Here is a 22413-nt window from a genome sequence, read left to right as displayed (position 1 = left end):
AAAAACAGGGATGAAAGTAGGCTGAATGCTGTCGAAATACGATCTCTCAGGCGAATGTGTGGTAAAACTATGTACGATAGATGCACAAATGCTGAGATCCGTACATCATGTAAGGCTGAGATAAGCATTATCGACAAAATTAAGAAAGGAGCTCACCGCTGGTTTGGACATATAGAGTGAATGGATAGCGAAAGAACGGCTTAAAATATTAACAATGCGAATGTTTATAGATGCAAAAATACAAAAAGACCTAGAAAGACATGGCGTGACAAAATCCAACAAATACTTGAAGATGGACATGTTAAAAGTCGGAATAATCGACGCGCGTGCATGAGAAGATGTAATGTAGAGGAAGCGAGATCTGTATGCAAAGATGGAGTTATGTGGCGTTTTATCCTCTCTGCCTACCCTTATGGGGAGCGACGTGGTGGTTTGTTTTTTTAAAACTTTTAATTACTTGATAAAAAATAAAAAAAATGCATAAGGTTAAATGCTAAAAAGTGTCATATCTCAAAACGTGACTTCTGCAAATAACTGCCTTTTTGCTAATGACGACAGTAAATAAAACCTTATGTTATATTAATAAAAATCCTTTGAATATAAATCAATAGCCTATTTCCAAAAAATGCTTTGCACATACGATGCCAGATAAAAATATTTTTAAAAAACTCCGCGGGTAGTATTTTCCTCGTGTTAGTGTAGAGGAGGGAGTCACGCATATCCCCGTCATGTCTCCTCCCCCGGTACCCACCTTGTTGTAGTAGCAGGGGTAGCGGCTGCGGGCGGTGTGGTCGCGCCCGTCCTGACCGTAGTCCTGCACGAACTGCTTGCACTCCCCGCGGAGGGTGTTAACGCAACCCCCTAGGTTGATGTAGATGCGACTCGGCTGCGGAAAGATCTGGAGGGAGACTCCGTGAGGAAGGAGCGACGATTCAGCGTGAGGTCTGAAATATTACAATAGGAAAATATCACATGCTACGAATACCGATAAAAATAAATGAAATGGATTTCGAATAATTAATTGTATTTTTACAATCAATTTGGGTATAGTAGAAAAATATTTTCATACATAAATGAGAAAAAGAAATTCAATAAAACTACATTCGTAGAAATACGCTACGCGTTAGGCCTCGGTTGTTGTGACGTCAAGATTCGTGATATCGTTCCACACAAATTTCAACGTACAGGAACAAATAAACATGAATCGTGACGTATTAGGGGCGTGGCCAACGGAATCACGATTTTTGCGGGAATTCAAAATTACAAATATAAAGGTATTTTTTATGCTACTAGTAATTAGATTTTTTTATACCTTAAAGTATTTTTTAGATGTTTATTACTTTGAAAATGTAAAAAAGGGGATATTTCCCTATTATAGGACAATTACACGAGAATTTCGTTTCCATCAAAATGTAATAATAATAATAAATGAGCTAGATAAATATTGTGTACAAGGTTACAGCTTTTATGTCGGTTGTTATGTTTGCATTTATTAGCGCATCTTAATAACGTCATTTTTTTCGCTTAATTTTCCCTCCAGTGATTATATTTAACTTATTATTTTCTCCCATATGCTACTGAGTAAAGCGTGTAAACCTAACCTAACCTAAGGTCTCGAGATTTATTCGGCTTATTTTACGGCCGTGTCGTAACAAATTGACAAACATTCATTAGAACATACGCGGAGAAGTTCTTAAAATACACCACATCCGAAACTATCCACAAGATTTTTTTATGTTTTATTTATTTAAGAAGGTAAACATGAACAGAAAAATAATGCAAATCACTAAACCGCGAAACCGGCTTGTCAGAAGGTTTTTTTCTATTTTCTTTACAAATAAAAAAGTCGAATAAATTATATAAATTTGAAAAATAATATAAAGATTATTAAGAATTAAAAGATAAGCAAACGTATGTTCCACACAAAATATCATTTTTACAAAAATTTCAATAGTTGACCGTTAACATAAAAAAAGATATAAAAAGTAGTATTCTCATATATATAAAACAATAATATGTCCATACATAAATAACTGTTCTTCCATTCTTATTTTATGTAATGAAGGAGAAATTAAAAATGCACAAATTCTTCAAAATAAGGCGATGAGGATTATACTCAAAAGAAATATATATTCTAATGTAGAAATAATGCACAAAAAAATTGGCTTGCTCATAGTAAAGCAACAAATGAAATATAATGTAGCAATTTTTAAACATACAATAATTAAGGGGATGAATAAAATAAAAACAATAATAAAATTTAACCAACAATGTCATACATATGAAACAAGGGGTAAAAAAAGATAAGATTACCAATGAGGAGAAAAACAGAATCTCAAAACTCATTGTACAAGGGATTGAAGCTGTACAATGAGTTACCTGAAGAAATAAAGGAAATAGAAAAAAATGAAATATTAAAAAATAATTAGAAAAAATACGTTATTGAGAAATTTTAATAAATAAATTGTAGTATTATTTAATGTTTATATTAGTTCTTAAGATGTTACGAACTAACGTAATAAAGCATAAATAAATAAATTAAATAAAATAAAAATCAATATAAAGCCTTGTTGCATATTAGCCATTTAACTATTTTTTTCTCAAATGTTTTGTCAAAATTTTCTTTTAATATCTGCCTAGGAATCTTATTGAAAATTTTAGGAACTGTATAATGAAGTGTTCTTTGGCCATGCTTGTTTAAAACCTCGGTACTGACAAGCTTTCTAGTTGTGCTAGCCTTGTATTATGTATATGTATATACCTTTTCTTGTAGGTACTGTCAAACCGATACCTAGAAACGAATTTGAGGACAGGCACCCTTGCTTTTTAAAAAGTTCAGGTACCTCTTCTAAATAAAAGTCTAAACTACAGCATGCATCTGGTTTTCCTTTGGAAGTAAACGTAGAACAGCAGACCGAATCGTTATTACCGTTGGTTTTTCTGCAGAAACTCCCCCTCCATCGCCTTCTCCCACAGAATCCTAAGTTGTGTGAAGTTCATGGCGGGTTGCGGGATCTGTGAAGCTGGTATTACTGTTCCATTTAAACAGTCCGTTCCTCTGGCATATGAAATAAAAATATTTTTTTATGAAATCAGTCAAAATAGCATGCAAAAATAATATACAAAAACACACTTTATAAAAAAATGCATACTAAGGATTGTGGAAAACTGTTAGGCCAATTCATCGATTCGATTGAACGCATTTTCGAATGCAAAAAACACTGTCCATGAATTGTGATTTACTATCTCGTTATTTCTTATTGTTGATGACAACGCAATATATGTTCCATATCAAATAGAACTTAATATTCTGTTCATATTGTATTTTATAACATTATGTACCTAGCTGCTTTAAACCTTTAACTGCATTTCTTTAGCTTAATTTAAAAAAAAAAAAAAGGAAAAAAAAACATATATATGTATTTAATTATATATATATATTTTTTTTAAACCAACTTAACTTCTGAACACAGTTCTATATTTTATTACTTTATATTGTATTTTTTAAAATTTATGTTAAAACACTCATCTTTTTATTTTTATTTTTATACCAACTATTTTTTATTTTTTATTTATTAAATCATACAAAAAAAATTGTTCCTATCTTATATTTCTGTATATTGTATTAAAAAAAATATGTTGTTTAAATACTTATCTTTTTTTTTATACCAACTTTACTTCTAAACACTGTTCTATATTTTGTTAAAGCAACAAAAGATAGAACAGTGTTTAGAAGTAAAGTTGGTTTAAAAAAAAGATATAAAGCATATTGTATTCTTTAAATTTAATGTTGTTTATATACTCATATTTTATATAACTTTCATGTATGTAAAAGCCTTATGGGCGTGAAAAATTAATAAAATATTAATTTTTTTAAATATCGTCGTTGCACATCAAATATGGGCCATGTGACTCGGAGCACATTCTGATAAAATCATCAAAATGCGACTTTTTGGCATAAAGTAATTAATATTTTAAATAAATATATTACTTTATATGGGTATCCATACACAGAAGTGCTATTTTTGGTTTAGTTTTTTTTTAAAATCGTTTTTATCGATTTTCTCAGAATGTGCTCCGAGTCACATGGCCCATATTTGATGTGCAACGACGATATGTTATATAAAGTTACTTTGACTTGTCTAACTAGGGTACGTAACCCTGCTCTAAGACAAAAAAACATTTTTTTTAAAGTGGTTGCAAAGTAAAAATAATAAAGGCCCTTAAAAATTCGTCATTATCATTCCTTTTCCTCATCTAATGGTGCACAGGGCACTGCATTTGTACCCCCGATCGCGGCGTATCTTGATCATTTTTGTTACATGATGGTAAGATGATCAGTCTTACGCTTCAGGGTACCAGTCCAGGGACTATGAAATATTCCAGTGTGAAAACATTCTTTTTAATAAATATTTTATGCCTAACATGTCGGGAATCGAACCCGGGACCTCGCGCGTTTTAGGAAAACACGCTAACTATTACACCACGAAGCCGGCGAGAACGCTTTAAAAATTAATCGACAAAAAATAACAGTAAGAACATAAATATGTCAGAAATCTATCAGCTATAATCAACCTTTTAGACGCTCCGCGATCAATTCACTAAAAAAAGCAGTCGGTAAATCTTCAGCTCGAGGCTCTTACAAGATTTCCGCGGTTCTGGCATTATGTTATTAGTCATGTCGGGGGGATATACCGATCGTAACGTTTGTATTTTAGTGTTATGTTGTGTTATAGTAAAACAGTGATGGATTTCCGATTAGTTAGTTTATGACCGGTAGGTACAGAGTTTCTCGAGGTAGTCTTCACGTTTAATTAAACAAAGTGCTCCTTGTATTATGACTTAATTTTACCGTGGTTAAGTTTTTTACAGACGTCGAAGAACGGACATTTGTATTTTAAATCGTGTGGAGGCGAATTCAACTCTTTAGTTTAATTTCTGTTCTATCTAGTTTTAATTTATTGGAAATAATCCAACATTGAAATTAAGGTTCCAGAAGCAAAATGCACGTACTGCGTCCCTGGGCCTCGATTATAATGGGAAGTCAACAAAGTTATCTTTAACTTTCTATAACGTAAAATTGAATTTTCTGTATGAAAATGTTTGGTATCTTGGTCAGTAATTTGTATATTTTAAAATTTGTCTAAGCGTCTCCGGTTGAATCCGACATCAAATTGCTTTGAGCTTTTACGAACACTTTTACTGTTGAGTAAAACATGGTAAGTCGGTCTCACGTGATGGTGTCTCGGCGGCGCTGCGCTCGACGGTGTGGCACGAGACAAGCAGCACGCCGTCGCGCTGCTCCCACACGGGCGCGCGCGGCTCGCGGCCCGCGGCGCCCGCGCGCGCCGCCCGGCAGCGCGCGGCGAGCACGCCGTGCCGCGCGCCAGCAGCACGTTGGTGGTGGCGGGCGTGGTGCCGATGCGCGGACACAGCCGCTCGCACTCCAGCGGACGCCGGATCTTGAGGCAGCGAACGCCTGGGTAGACAAGAAACATTATAATCTAAGTTTAAGGAAAAATCCCATCTTGAATTTCAAATATTTGTAGATAAGACTGCATCCACTGCTTAGGGAGTTATTTACGCCACCTTGTACGACAACAGCGTGACTTTCAGTGATTCCTCGTGATCCCGCGAATCCCGGCAATACGATCGCTGACCTTGCCATTTGAGTCATAACATACAAGGAGAAGGCGTATGGCGAATCTTCGGGGTCCCAAAAGCAAAACCCACCAACTAACGTAACCTCTACAGGAAATCCCTGGCGGAAGTAACTAAAAACCTCTCCAGTAACACTTCCCAGAATATTGTTATGGTGAGAAAACCATTTACCACGGCGATCAAAAACGTCGGTAGGACTTGACACGGCACAAAAAGAAGATGAAAAAAAATGCAGTTATTTAGATTGAAAGGTATTGCAACAGAAAAGAGAATGTCGTGAAGGATTCTTTCGACGAAGGGGGGTATGTGTTTTACTTGGTATGCGAGGAAATGTAATCAACCAGTCATCTCAGGTAAAAGTGCGTACAATATGTATTAACTGCAAAAGATAAGCGCACGAAGAATCTACCATGGCTAAGGCAAGCCATGTATGTCACAATAATAAATTGTGAATCTGATTAATATTTACGTGGTTCTTTTAGAATTAAATTTGTGATGAACGCTGATTTTTTTTTTCATTTTGATTCTATAAATACTCGTTACGTTATTCTAGACACCCCTATGTGTTACAACTGACCCCGATAGTGGGGTCCAAATTAACACTAAGCATGTCTTCCACATAGTTGCCCAATTATCATGAGCAGGCAACAATATAATTTATAAAATTGTAGACAAATATGCATAATCCCCGACTGTTGAACGAGATTTAGTCTATAGTTATTCGATTTTGCACAATAAGTACCATTGTAAAAAATTTACGGACCCAGCTCTTCCCTACATACATGAATAAAATATTCTCTCGATTCTAAATTCCTATTTTGCTTTTACAATCCTTCGTTTCTATTGTCTATCATTATTTTTCTGGCTGATTTACTCACCGTGACACTCGTAGTGTCCCGTCAGCTTCCCGCTGTCGTGGTCCACGTCCACCTCCGGTTTCTCCCCCCGGTTGGTGCACTGCAGCAGCTCGGAGTAGTTGGAGCAGTGCCCGAGCGAGCAGTTGAACAGGCCCCGCATGGCCGTGCACTGTGTGGCGTTGTTGCAATTCGCCTTCACTAGCCCCTCGAGATTAGCCTGGACGCGAAAATACAATTCAGTACTTGAAATTCATTTAATATATTTTTATCGGTATTCATAGTATGTGATATTTCCTTATTCACAGACGATACTGCTCTTATAATAAGCCATACAAATGTAAAAATGTTTCAAGAAGATATTTTACATCTCAATTGGGCGCATAACTACCCATGCCTTAGTAATAAATTCTAAAAAAACAAAAACTCTTCATTTATCCTCGCCATAAATGACTAAATGTGAATTTAAAATTGAAACACAAACTCATATCAATTCTTGCTTTCATTCAAATTCAAATATAGAATCAGATCAATGTATTTGTCATATTATAGATGTTGTGAATAATCATACTTAGAATTAATTATTGATTCTAAATTTAGTTGGGGTGTTTATATTGATGGAATTCGCGACAGCTTAAGGTACTGGCTTAAAGTCATTTTTAAAATCAAAAGCATACTACCTTTCAAAACGTTAAGATATATATGTAGGAATATGTAGTTAGGAGTTGGAGCTCCTACCCCAGTTAGAGATTGACAGAGAAGACGCGAGATTGCTGTTTGATGTTTATTTTTTACATGGCGAATAAATAATTAATTATGTCGGACGAGTGTCACGGCGATGAGGAGTTGAAGTAACTGCACTTGAACTACATGCTGGAGCTGAGTGAACTGCTGTGCACTGGTCTTGTTGGGCTGACTGATGTTGGCTGCGTCCTGTGGTCTCTTTATAGACCATGCTCCTTTGTAGTTCATTTCTTCATGGTAGGGGCGATGTGAATGTACTGCAGAACAATGCTCCCGGTTTAGCGTGCAATACTATAAGAATTGCATTATAAGAATGTATTGGATTCGACAGAAAATGATGACATTGCATCGTCAGTCATTAGTCTACTTCAGGTAAAATTTATGAGATTCAAGTGATACTATTAAAGGAGATTGTACCGAAAAGCATAATCCGTGAGGCGAAGCATATGGGTGAAGGTATATATTTTAAATTCTGTAACGTCCTGCCGGCAAAACAACTTTGTGACTACAAATTGATTGTTAATCACTTTGTCGATCCGGAATATAAAAAAAGAGCTTCCCACACTCACAAAACTAGATTTAAAACTAAGGGTTCCCTGGTCGTTCCCCGAATTACAAATTACTTCGGAGAACGTTTTCATTATTTTCCAAAGAAGCATAATACATATATCTCTTTGTATAAATTTCATTTCTAGTTTCATATTTGAGCTAAATAATTAACATGACTTATGAATATTTAGGAAGTTTCCGTCATAGTGTGCAACATTGTAGTGACGTGTAGGTTGTAGGTATGAATATGCGGTATTTAGTGACCCTTAATAATTCATGAGTACATTGCACGACACCTCAGAGTCAGCATTTACGAAGTTTTAATTTCGTAAAAAACAAAGCATTATCTTCATTATTTATAAAACAATTGTCTTTTTTCTTTGTAAAATTTTGCCTTTTTTTATTAACATTTTACCTGTAGTGTTTATTGTATTTGACTATTATCCTCGTTGTTATAAAAGATGTGTAGTAACTAGTAACTAAAAAAGCATGCTGTAATGCAAATAAAAAGTAAAGTTTGATGTTTAAAAAAATACATATACAAATAACACATTATTAGTACGTGCGAAGGTTTTCACGGTCACTGTTATCAATATGTTTTATTTTTTGGGTGTACCGTGTGTATTGGATTTGTTCCGACGTTTCGGCTACCATTGCAGGAGCCATTTTAAGGGTAAGCTGATTGTTTTGTAGAAAAAAGTGTGTGTTTAACTACTAGTAATTTGCACCGTGTCTCAGTCGGCAGTAGGCACATTTCTATTCATTTTTGTAGTATGTAGTGCTGGGAACTATGTTGAGTTTAATTTAAGCCCGTCATCTTTGTTTGTGTTATTTAGGTGTCTTTGTAAGGTGAAACGTCGGAACAAATCCAACACACACGGTATCACCCAAAAAAGAAACATATTGACATTTTTAGTCATTTACAAAAAGTTGCAATATTATATATTTAAAAAAAAACAGAGTATAAAGAAAAAAAAAACAAATGTAAGAGTACGAAATAAAAAGTTAAATATAAATTAAAAAATAATGCTAAAAAATATTGTTTTAACTATATAATTAGAATTAGTGCAAGATGATACTCCTATATTTTCGGTAGACTGGTAAAACTCTCTTCTCTCCTCAATGGTTTTTCAAATATTTGAGGTACTTAATTTCAATTTTATTTTTTCATGTACTTAAATTATTTTTTTTATCATTGCGTTTTTCTTCTATATGTTGATATGCCATGATTTTTTTAACGATGTTTTTATTCTGTAAATTATATATGGTGATATTAATTGTATAAGTGCCAAACATATATTCAACCCAAATCAACACAGGATTTGGAGTTGGGATTTGTGCCTAAATTGAATGTAAATATATTGTATATAAAATAAAATAAAATAAAATAAATAAAGCATTCATTTTGAAAGTTTGACTCAACAAAAGTTTAATCAACATGTTCTGAACATGATGCATACTAATAAAACCAACCATTTTCATTCCTTCAATTGTGTCAATAGCTGAGATTCCGAAAAAAATCTTATGAATAAAATGTGTGGTTTTCATTAGAAAACAATCTTCAAAAGTTAGTAAGTGTTTATACATGATAACTTTGAAATTATGATCGGAGGATTTAGAGGATTGCATCAGTTGGTAAAGCTCGAAAAATGACACAAAACTGCATTTTTATAAGTTGTTTTCTCAAATGTTGACAATTAGGGGGTTTTATAAGTACCGATGATATATGTTATAATGTACATTAAAAACAAAAAAAACATAGCTTGAAAAAAAGGACAGAATGTTTAAAGCTTTAAACAATGTACTCGTATTTAATAAAGATTTTAAAATTAAGTATTGCATTAAAAATATCTAATCACAGGTGATTTTTTAAATTACATTCTAATAATATTAGGTGTCTCAAAATCTACTTGACCTGAGAATAATTTTCATTGAGTCAAACATGGAAAGAGGATATTTGCAGTTGTCATTAAAGGCAAAGTTATGCAGCGTTTTCCAATCAAGCAACGCATAGAAATTGTGAAAATTCACTACCGAAATGTTGAGAACTTTACCGAGACGTTTCGAAAATGTCGCACGTTTTTCGTTCATCATTATGCACCATTTCTAGCCACTGTATAGAATTTAATGAATACATTTAAAACTGTTGGCTACGTTCAGGATGTTAAAGCAGGTGGCCGTCCTTATACGGTTTGATCGCTTGAAAATATTGCGGCAGTCAGAGAAAGTGTACACGAACTCCCATCTACCTCCATTCGTCATCGTTGTCAAAAATTAAACGTCTCCAGAAGTTCTTTGCAATGAATTTTGACTAAAGACTTGCACATGCATGCTTACATGATTAAATTAAACATTTAAAGCCAACAGATCCTTCGCAGCGCCAAAAATTCGTCAATTTGATAATGGAGCATCAACAATTCGATGGTGATTTAAAAAAAAAACAAACATATTTAGCGACGAGGCTCTCTTCCAACTTGATGGGTACGTTAATAAATATAACTGTCGAATTTGGGGGACCAAAAACCCACGAGTGATCCATCAGCAGCCTATGCACCCACCGCGTGTGACCGTCTGGTGTAGATTTCGGGCTGGCGGAATCATTGGCCGGTGTTTTTTTGAAAATACCACCGGCAATTCAGTTACCGTCAATAATGAAATTGATGTTGAAGACATTTAGTTTTAACAAGATGATGCAACCTGCCACACCGCGGTAGAAACAATGCGGTTATTGCAAACGAATTTTCATGGACGAGTAACCTCGCGGCGGGGAGAAATTGACTGACCACCAAGATGGTGTGATCTGACACCTCTTTGGGAGTTTCTGAAGGAAAAAATTCCGGAGCTCAAAACGAAATTTCGACGAGTTATTGAGGAAATTCATCCACAATTATGTCAAAATGTGATCGAAAATTTCGTGAAAAGGGTGATTGTTTGTCAACAAATCCAAAACGGGCACTGGTCCACAAGTAACCTTGTTGTGTTCCACACGTAACCTCTATGTTCATATTTTACAATGAAAAGAAAACACCCTCAAAATTCAACTGCAGTGCATTGTATTTTCATAAATTTTAATAAAACGCTCACGTAAGTTTTGAATCACCTTTAAAAACTTAAAAAACATCGTAATCGATTTCAATAATCTCCTTCGTCGCACTAGACATACTACGTTACTGAGCAACGACAAATGCAATACCAGAGCAGCTCAGAATTCTCTTTTAACCAATTAGTAATTTTTCCAAATTTGACTATATGTACAATTTTGACTTAATTAACACTCAGCTCTCCGCTGCAAATGGAAGCTGAGTCTCACGGACAATAATAATATTTAGCCTCTATTAATAATATTTTACCTATTAAAAAAAAAATAAAGGTAAAAAAACAATGATAAAAAATACTAAAACCCTGTACATATAAAACAAACACCATATTTTACACACATCATTCCATAAGCCACACTCCTTATTCACAACAATGGAGGTACCAACAAAAATAGAGTCACGTGTTATACATATTCTCGTCACATTTTGTTGTTCAGAAATTATATTATATTTTGTGTTGTGTACGTAATTGGTGCTGTGTTAAGTATATGTTTTTTTAAAATAATATCACTGTGTTATACCAACGTAGCACTGTGTGCACAACAATAAACGTAAATAAATAAATGAAAGTATCGTTTTTCGCACTGAAATATTGTTTTGTACTGCTCATTGATATTAAATGGTTTGAGATTTATTATAGAACAGTACCACAAATTAAGCTCATTTTGTGGTTTTTTACAATAAAAACGGCCTTTTTGCTTACGACAGCAGTATAACATGGTTGTATTTTCATTTTTTATTAGTGTACCTAAAAAAATCTTCTTTATTAATACTGCATAGCCACCTGTATTTTTTTTCTAGGCGTTCATTTAATAAAGTTATTGGCTATATAATGTAGGTAACCCGAAATCGGAGTGTCGTCCATGGTTAGTATCTACATACGTATAACAGGCGCAAACAACTCAATACGCATATCAACTAGATTTGATATTTTCAGTAAAACATTTCATATCAAATAGAAAACGAACTCATGGCAAAAGCATGGAATACAAACTCTTATACTGAACACTGGTTGAATGTTTTGATTTTCGTTCTGTCACCACTAAAAAGTAATCAATAGTAAAAATGTGGTTTCTAAAAGCTACAGGAATTATTTCATGAATCGCCGTAAACATGAGTAATTTATTAGCTGCTTTTTTATAAGGCCATCTATTTACATCCCCGGATAGTAGTCATATAGCTAATTGCGTGTCCTACCAACATGTGTGGGGTCGGGGTGACATCGATCCGAGGGGGTTAAGAAATAAAAGCCTCCTATTAAAGTGATGAAATGAAGAGATTGTGGATATATATTTAGGTAATTGGCACATTTTGATGGTCTAAAATGGAACAATATACAGTAAAACATATCATTGAGTGCAGTATGTTTTCTTCAATAATTTAAATATATCGTCGCATTGGGGAAACAAGGTTCTATCTGACAAAATATGTTTTTTTTACATTAAACATTTATTATATTTATATTTTAATATCGGTTCTATATGCATTAAAATTTTAAAGAAAATCGAAATCAATCCTTAATTACTGTTAAGTTTATTGAGACAGAATTAATAAAACATATTTGATAAAATAAAGTCTTCATTTCAAACTTTATTTTTTATAAAAAAATATGAATCCACATAGAACCTTGTAACCCCAACGCGACGATATTGGTCTTCATAAAATATAATATGGTGCATGATTGAAATCTGTTTGGCGACTCAGCTCTCCGCTAAAAACAATAGCTGAGTCTCATCGATTTTGACAAATTAGTATTTTTTGCCCCACGAAAAGTTTCAATTATCGCTTAACTAACACAACACACACACCAGTATATATATATATGTATGTATGTATGTATGTATACACTAGATAACTAGATGCAGATAGCACTAAGCACACGTATTGTGTTCCATTCAACCTAAGTTTCAGAGCCTAACTTGTAGTCAGTAAACGTGAAGCAGCTTGAAAACGCACGAAATACAGATTTGAATTAACAGTAAACTGGCATATACATTTAGTCTTTTTTACTCTACTACGCGTTTTGCGCGGCAATGTTCATGTGAGAACGCTCATTTTTCGGAACATAATTTCAAACAATCGTTCTATAAAGCATCATCTCTATTTAATTATACCTCAGTGTGTTGTGTACGTAATTAACTGCTGTTGTGCAAAATTATTTTTATTTGTCTAATTTTCTCTTTAAAACAGTAAAAACCCGAATGAATAAATTACTGAAGAAAGTGTTCTAAAGATCGCGTATTTTTTAAATAAAAAATAGATGACTGGAATAGTTCTCCTTTAGAAAATAATTGTCTCTATCCTAGTAATGTAATATTAATTCTCTCTATCCTATTCACAACTTTGCGTGATAATGGTGTTAACCTTTACATAATATATAAGCTAATACTCTGCCACGAAATATCCCGGATTCCAATTTTCTCAGCTATTTTTATGTACTACGCGTTATGGGGGTACGATGGAGGAAGCTTGTTTTGCACATCGCAGGTTTAAACTGTGCAGTTCGGTTAAATTTAAGTATGTAATTGTGAAAGCACTACACTATTTACGATCATCATTATTCGCCCTAATAGTGATAGATCCCTGCATTGTTCAACCGAATGCGGCGTATTTCGATCATCAATTACATGGAGGTAAGTTGATCCATACTACACGGTCCAAGAACACTGAAATATTAAACTTAAACTTTCAAATCAATATTTCACGTAAATCCTGTCAGGAATCGAACTCGGGACGTCGAGGATGGTACGCGAACGCGCTCGCCTCTACACAACTAGGCAAACTTATCACTCGATTCATGATTTTAACCTGAGAGCAGCCATCGTCGAAACTAATCGTCCAGTGTAGGGTTCTGATTCTATTTGGCACACATCGCTATATTCTTCATCCTCTTGGACACTGAAATTCATTTATAATAGAATATCAAATCGTATAAACACGCCTTATTGTGTGGCATGAACCACTCTTATTATGGATTGAACATTGAAAAAAAAAATAGACTTTGCACTATAAGCTAAGTAAGTGAAGTGGTGTTCAAAATGCGATTGTATGGCCAGCCATGTATGGTTTAAAATATACATAAATACGACTCTCTAAAAAACAAAAAAAATGTAGATATTCAAAGTTAATGACGTAACATAAGCCTTGAAAATACCTAGTCTTCCATACAGCCATCATTGATAACATTACTGTACTTGTGGGGGGTTTGATGAGCGGTGATAGCGGGGCGGTCCGCTGTCATTCGGGTGAATATAAAAATATTTGAGCGAGTGATCGTAGATCGCCTTGCTGTCGTTTTATGCAGTGCTGCCTGCAGGTACGGTACCCTACCGATACCACACCATGACCATACATATACAACTTGCATTTATCTTGGTACTGGTTTACCTACATAGATAGACGCAACAAAAAAATAATATTGGGAAACATACAAAGCACATTGTAATAGTAATTAGGGATTATACATGTATAAAAATATATTTTTCATGTGCACACTGTATTAATATTGATGTTTCTATGTAAATGTGATCTTTTCTTAAAATGCCTAATAAAGATTAAAGATTAGTCTTAAGTCGTGTATTTTTTTCGAGGTTCACTATGATGCCACTCCATAGTTTGATCGTACAAGGTTTCACTATTGAAAGGCTCGGCTGTTGATTGAAAATGCAGTTGCTATAAATTAATGCAATTATTATATAAGTGTGGTGGAAGGAAAGGTTCTAGCTAGATAATTCTTAGAAATGCTTAACAATTTCTTGAGAAATTCTCTTCCTATACCGAGTAAATGATATTTACGTAAATTTGGATCATGATTTAATCTTTATTTTTATTTTTCATTTGACGATAACATTTTGTACAGAAACGTTTTTTATTAACTAAACATATATTTATAAATACATTTTACATTTCTCTACCAAAACTTTATTTGACCAATCGCTGCCCTAGTTCTTGTATGTTCAATGAACCATTTTGTAAATTTTACATAAGACATTTTATTTGTTTTTAAAGTCAAATGAGTAAACTGAGTAAGTGGATATTGCCACTAAAAAAATGCTAAAAATACTATTTACTAACGGAAAAAAATCCTTTAGCTACATGGACGCGTTATAAGATAATGAACATATTGTCATTCATAACTCAATTTTCTAAAAATGGTCTATTGAACATACAAGAACAAGGGCAGCTCAATGTAGTTATGTCGAAATAAACTATTTAAAACATAAGCTTCTTAATTTTAAAAAATGCATAAATTTAATCTAAAATAAATTAAATATTATTTTAAGGTTGTTTAATTGTACCCAATTAAAGTTTATTTGAAGATAGAAGAATAATTATTTTGACCGTGGTTTTTTTTTTTTTTTTTTTTTTTCGGTTATTTTTCGTAAATTTTCGCAAATTTTCGGTTATTTTTCATTTAACAACGCGTTACTGACGTTTTTGTCGCTGTGCTTGATTTTGCTCGTAAATCTTGAGAAAATTTCCTAATTATAATAATAAAAGAAGAATTATAGAGTTTGTTGTTGTTGAGTTGAGTTGTAAAAACAATAAAGTGCCAAGAATCCCAGTGAAAGGAAGGTAATTGCATTTATTTGTATTTGGGTTTGGTGGCTAAGAATATAATGATAACGCAAATCCGCGAACCAGCAATATTCGAGAGTCCACCAGCTTCTGGCGAGTGGCGTGATAATGTACATTGGCAAAATATCTGCGTTATTTGTGAGACACGAATTAATGTAATAAATAACCCAAGCGATTTCACCGTTTAATGATTTAGGGAATTTTGGGCATTATAATATATTTTTAGTGGAACTTTTTAATTATCAGAGTGAATCAAAGAGAGGAAAGTTTGATATTAAAATATTATTTTTTTCTCTTGTATTCATCGACGGGTTGATCGGTGTACTACTTTTTTATTTAAATATAAAAATAAATAAAATAGTCTGCGGATACTATAATATTCCCTCGTTTATTTTCAACGTATATTATAACCAACATTTGTTTTTATTTTGTATGGAAATTTTATATTTTAAAAACACAATACATTAATAGATAAACTGTAAAACATTTAACATGTACGTAAGTATTATGTAGGTACAGGTTGATTGTATTTATCGCTCAGACCGACGAAGATTAAGATGTTAATAAAGTTTTATTTCGTCTTCGTGTTCCGTGCAGTAAATTGAAGTAAACCCCTTGTACAATAATCTACGTCTGTACCTTCCAAAAATGTTGTAATATAAATTTAGATTAGATGTCTCTAGATTAAAAATAACTACGTTAAGTACCGTATCTACAATAATTTTCCTAGCAATTCACTTCGTGTCATTCTCATTTTTAAAAAAAATATTTTTTTAAATAAAATAAACATTTGCATTCTTATGATTTACTCGAATATTTCGATTTTGGGGCCATTTTCAATGAGTTGTAAATGACTCACGACTAGAAAATGTAAATTAAGTTGGGTAGAGTAGGGTTGGAACCTAGGACCTCTGATTCACGAGTTGGCAACACTAGCCACGGGATCACAACCATGTTAATTTTATAACCTCAAATTTTAACATTTCACTAGTATGTTAATGCCTATGTAAAGTATTTTAAATCTGATATTTACATGATTTATTTTTAAGTATAGGTGGCTTATTGGTGTAAGGGCTAAGACGCTTGCCTTATGGATTTATTAATTCTTTTTTAACGATTTTTATTTTGTTCATTTTAAAAATAAAAAATTATAAAATTTAAATTTTATTTTATTTTTCCAGAGAATCTTCAGGTTTGTTTAAAAAGAGAAAATTGATTAATTCTGTGGACTTTTTCCAATATTTTTTTATAATAACTAAATTATAAAAGTCCGTGTTATGACATAATATGTGTGGGAAGATTCTCCTAGTAGGGGAACTCTTTTGCCATCCTAAGGGCTTCCGGGAAAAATAGTTTCTTTATCATTCTAATTCATATTTCCTTCTTATATCTGCGTCATATGACTATCTACGTCATCTTTTAGAATACGTTTATAAGCAATACATAATAATCAAGTTTTAAAAAAAACAGCCTTGATTATATTATTGGAAAACTATGTACTCTCATAAATAGTAATATTTTTTTAGTTATTTTTTTTTTTCAACACTTTACAAACTATTCAAATTGAGAAAATCAGTGATATTATGACCATATTGTAAGTATATTATAATATTTTCATTGTAAAACAAAACACATATGTATATATTTTTGAAAATAAAAAATTGACTTAATATCTACACTATTATATGAAGAGAGGAGGGAATAAAGAAAGAAGGAAAGAGGGAGGAGAAAGAAAAACATTAAAATATTCAGAATGTGACATTCAATACGCGATTTGAATCTAAATAAAGAAGGGGCGTCTCTGACATTAGTGGAGAGATTATTCCATAAACGATCAGATACTACTGTGAAAGAGGAGGCGAAAAAAATGGAGTGGTAAAGGGGTAAAGAAAGGGTTCTCTAAATTCGTATAATTTTATAAACGGTTTTATTTATGATTAATACACAGCTGTACCTTTTATGAAATGCAAAATACTCCAAAATTAAATATACCTACGCTGGTTTTTATAAGTAGTGTATATTCGTCAAATGTATTAAATAGTCGGTGTTTTTTTAAAATAAGAGGTTGACACATTAATCCACCTTTTTTTTTCTTTTCCACACCCGCTCCTACTCTTGCCTCCTCCCATGTTCTTTGGTTCCGCCGAATAAAGTCGAAGAGCGTCATCAACGGCCTTGCAGGACGGAATCTCATTTAGTTAAATATAAAAACTAATTATCGGTTTCATCGCTCTCGCGACATCGTCACACTGGTATGGTTTTAAAGAAGTCTAAACTAAATAATATGCTGTGAAATTTAAGTATGTGTGGGGGATGGGGTAGTTGAAGGCGTTTTTAAAAATATAATTTAAGAAAACGAAACCAGAATTTGAGAAAACACCCACGGGTAGTTATCTGCTAGTTACCTAATTAGTTGAACAAAATGACTCGCCTACAATCTGTATTGAATGCTGCAGCGAGACTTATTTTCGGAATGTCTAAGTTCAGTCATATCACTCCACTACTTCGGGAACTACACTGGATACGTTTTTTCCACAGAGGGTCGAATATAAACTCTGTTGGCTTATGTATAAGTCACTGCACAACTATGCTCCGGGATATCTAAGGGAACTACGCATTCCAGATGAACTAGCTGACAGGCGTCTCACGCTTAGATCAGCTACGTCTACGGCGAGAGGAAAAGTTATTATACCTCTGCGCAAACAGCGCACTAAATTTAGTGAACGCGCATTTGCGGCCGCAGGCCATATGGCATGAAATGCTCTCCCAGCAGAGGTGCGAGGCTGTGAAAGTGAAGTGATGTTTCGTAAAAAACTTAAAACCCACTTGTTCTTTAAATCATTTGAATACATCCGTAGAATGTGACAACAAAATATTTTTTTAAAATTAAAATACAAATTTAAAAGCTTCAATTAAATTTATTTAACAATAGAATCACTATGTAAAGCGCCCTTGAGGTATTAAATTACAAAAATAGTGCTTTATAAGTTATCCATAATAATAATAATACCTGCAGAATGTGTTTACGCGCGTGCAGCCTGTAGCCTGTGAGCAGGAGGCCCGAGCCTTTGCAGCTGCGGGCAGAATCTGGAGGTGCAGTTGACTGCTAGTTACCTGCAGAATGTGTTAACCCTTACCGGGGGGCAGTTGACGTGCTGGGCGCGCGTGCAGCCCGTGAGCAGGAGGCCCGAGGCGTTGCGGCGCACGGCGACGTGCACCTGCGGGCAGTAGCCGGAGGTGCGCGTGAGGCACCACTCGCCGCAAGACACCCACGAGCAGTTGTTTTCCATCGTCGTGTTCACCGTCTGTGGACATTTTTCACAATCAGTATTGAAAATGTACACAAGTTTGTTTCTAATCAACGAATCGAGCGTAGCGTCCACGTCCACGCCTTGCAGTGCAATTCTAAACCATTTTTTTTAAATCAAATCTTACGTACCTACTAATTAGGCAAATCTAGCTATTCTAATATGATTTAACTATTTAAAGGATATGAATAAAGGACTGGATTTATTTTAGTAGGAGGGATTTGAGTGGGAAACTCCTTGATGATTTTCCGAATGTGTTTGCTGTTCACCACATTGATGTGCCATTTAAAATATATATTCGAAAAGTGGAGCACGATCACGAGCCCTCAACATCCAAAACTGATGTTGTCATTGATCAAGTAAGGACCCTGGTCATGCAAGATCATCGAATAACAATCAGAGAACTTGCTGATGAAGTGAACATTAGTTTTGTATCCATTCATTCCATTTTAACTGAAGATTTGGCCCTCAGAAGGGTCTCAGCAAAATTTGTGCCAAAGTTGCTGATAATTGAGCAGAAGCAACTTCGTGTGGAGATCGAACTGGACATGCACACGACGTTTGTCAACCCCCTTACCATCCTCATCTTGCTCCCTGTGATTTTTGACTTTTTTCCCAGCTGAAAATACCTTTGAAAGGGATCAGATTTCAGGCCAGGGAAGACATCATGAACATTGTGAAGAACCATCTGCGCGCCATACGAAAAGAGTCTTTCCAGCGTTGTTTCTGACAGTGACAGAATCGTTTGGAGAAGTGTGTAACAGCTCAAAGGGACTACTTTGAAGGGGATTAGTGTCATTTAATTGTATCTCAATAAATGTTGTTTTTATGAACAAAAGACCGATACTTTTTGAACAGACCTTGTATATCAAAATTATTATTGTTTTCTAACCCAATATAGTATTTGGGATGATATACTCGTTTGTCTGCATCAACTAATTACTCGTCATAATAAGGAAGTTCACAGGTTATTTTTTTATTTGTTTAATAGACTATTAAACTAATTTTCTCTAACCCATATAGTGTCCATGCGGCTCGACTGTAGAATCATCTCCCATCCACCATCAAAGATGTTACTACATTATCTCTGTTTAAATCACGTCTGAAGAAACATCTCCTTTCTCTTCTTTAATCTCTCCTCCTTTCCTTTTTCCTCTTTTTTCCTTTTTCCCATTGAGTAATAGTTTTGATTTAAGTTAATTCATAAACAAAAACGTTTATTTCTATTTTTATATAGCTTTAGCTTTTTAATAAAAAAAATTCCATTGAATATGTTCTGTAACTTGAATTATAAAAATAAAACTTTTATTTTATTGGTTGGTTGTGAGAAATCGCCATTTGGCAATAAGCCCGCCAATGTACAAATAACATTATGTACAAAAAGTTAAATAAATAAATTAAGCAAAAAAATATTTTTTTCAACTTTTATATATCGTATTATCAGCGCTACGCTTTAAAAAAATATTTGCAAAAAAATATTTCCATGTTAAATGACTTGGTATAAAAACATTGTTATTTGTTGCGGTAGTGCAACTTACACCTGATTGGTGTTTTCTGTAGGGGAAATCCGTAATAATTTAGAGCTATTTTCATCATACCCAAAAATCATAGACATATTAATACGTGGAAGCCCCCTTAAGATTAAAACATTTTAAAAAGTTGTGACACGAAAACGTACCTAGAGTTACTAAATTTGTTTATTTATACCAGGGCTGCATTAAACTATTATGCATAAATGCATATGCTACCAATAATTTTTGGATGCTCATTCATGGCAGTTCCCACATTCACGGAAAATTTTCTCAATGTCAAACTGAAATCTGGTAGCCTTAGCATCTTTGTGCTGAAATAAGGTAATCCAGAAGTACATAATATGTACTTCATTGGATTGAGAAAAGAGGGAAGTGAATTCTTCACTGACTGGGATTAAATTGATTGGACATGATTAATTCGCCGAAATGATTACAAAACTTTTTAAAAGCCTTGAAATTTTTTTTGAAAGCCACCAGATCTGTATATCCAACAGGACCTATAACAGGGCCACGGATAGTTGCGAGAAGCTCTATTCAGTAATCATAGAGAAGGGGAAAGGGACAAGACCACAGGATGTGTTCAGAAGATTGGTTAGGATATCCGCAGCAGCACAAAGGGGAGTCAACAATATTAAAAACAAATAATGTTTGATTAAATTTACCATGACCTGATAAAATCTGCGTAGTCCAGTGATTGGGGATAACCCAAGAAGATTGAAATTAACAGTAAAAATTATATCTTGATCCTGCCGGATTTGAACCCGAAACCTCTGGCATGGTACGTAAACGATTTAACCAGTGAATTCAATCTCTCTTCACTCACACTTGTCCTAATAACGGAGGGTCTTCCTATCGGTTTCGCTCCTTCAAAAACATTTTTTATTGCAAAAATTGAGTTGCTTTTTCAAATTTTAATTTCATAATTCGCGATTTCAATAAAATTTCATTGCTTTCACTGTAAGTTTGAAGATTTCAATGTAAGGCATTTGTCGAAATCTCTACTCGATTGCCTTTTCGGGATTCTTACCCGAGAGTAGTCATCGTGTCGAAAACACTCAGACAGAGAAAGAAACAGTGTTTGTTGAAATGTATGAATTTGCTCGTTTAATTTCTTAGAACTCCAAGCTCCAATAACCTATACGGGCAGACAGGCGCCAGTCGAGATGAAGCTATCCCCAAATTACTGTCTTATCCTGAACTCGAGTTGAGCCACTTTTACCAGATAACGCTCTACCCCCTCGCTCTCCTCTTTAGATTTGAAATTTTTGACCCACCCCATGAATCATGCTATCAAAACCTTATTTTTCCATCCACGTTCAGCGAAAAACTAGCGCAAGAGCTGTACGCTATTACTGCACGTTTAAATTAACCCGTACATACCGGGTGTTCATTCAATGCAGTGCTCTATGCACCATTATTTGCGAATAGGAAAATAATACAATACATTCCGACCGTTTTCGGAAAACAAACGTATCTAATTTTTTTTTCAATGAAATTTCAACAGAGACGGAGAACAGAGGAATATGGAAGTCAAGGCGTTATTTTAAAACCATAAACAATTAAATGTAACTGAACTCTTTCAACTAGAATCCTTAATTTTTTTTCATAAATTAGCCACTGATGTAATTGTAGACGAAGAATTAAAACTTGAAAAAAACTGTAGTAAACATGAACACTATACGAGAATATCAGAAAAATATCATACACAATCTTTTAAAACGAGAAAAGGACAATCGAGACTAATACACTATGGACTGAAATTATACAATAAGCTACCAGACAAAACTAAACAAAAGACTCAGACAACCTTTACAAAAGATGTAAAAATATTATTATTAATTGTAGAATGTGAATTTTAAAAGTGAAAATATTTTGTTAAATGTATGTAACCCGTAAAGGTTTATCAAGGAAATTTAATTAAAAATATTTTAACCCTTTCAGCCCAGTTATTACCTAATTATAATATACAGTGAGTTCGTATGTTGAATAAGCCTATTTCAATGTGTTATTGCCTGTCGGTTAATCATGTTAAAACACCGATTTCGTTTGTGTTAGTAGCCATACTCGAATATTTCATTTGAAAACGTTA

At 33.9% G+C, this 22413-nt stretch overlaps 1 protein-coding gene across 1 annotated transcript in view; it reads right to left on the bottom strand.

Annotated features, from left to right (window-relative positions):
• The window catches only part of Teh4 (tipE homolog 4 phospholipid transfer protein), a 44850-nt gene that overhangs the window by 10721 nt on the left and 11716 nt on the right, over positions 1-22413 (bottom strand). Inside the window, exons 2-6 of the mRNA XM_088239050.1 lie at positions 18622-18789; positions 6540-6735; positions 5192-5479; positions 2930-3056; positions 752-944 (exon numbers count right to left, since the gene is read on the bottom strand). Coding sequence (XP_088095176.1) covers positions 752-944; positions 2930-3056; positions 5192-5479; positions 6540-6735; positions 18622-18789 — 972 coding nt within the window. The remainder of the gene's footprint in view (positions 1-751; positions 945-2929; positions 3057-5191; positions 5480-6539; positions 6736-18621; positions 18790-22413) is intronic.

Source organism: Micrasema longulum, unplaced genomic scaffold, assembly GCF_059751315.1.
Source record: "Micrasema longulum isolate JH-2025_06_02 unplaced genomic scaffold, ASM5975131v1 h1tg002046l, whole genome shotgun sequence".
Classification (NCBI taxonomy): domain Eukaryota; kingdom Metazoa; phylum Arthropoda; class Insecta; order Trichoptera; family Brachycentridae; genus Micrasema; species Micrasema longulum.
This window is presented reverse-complemented; position numbering and strand designations above follow the sequence as displayed.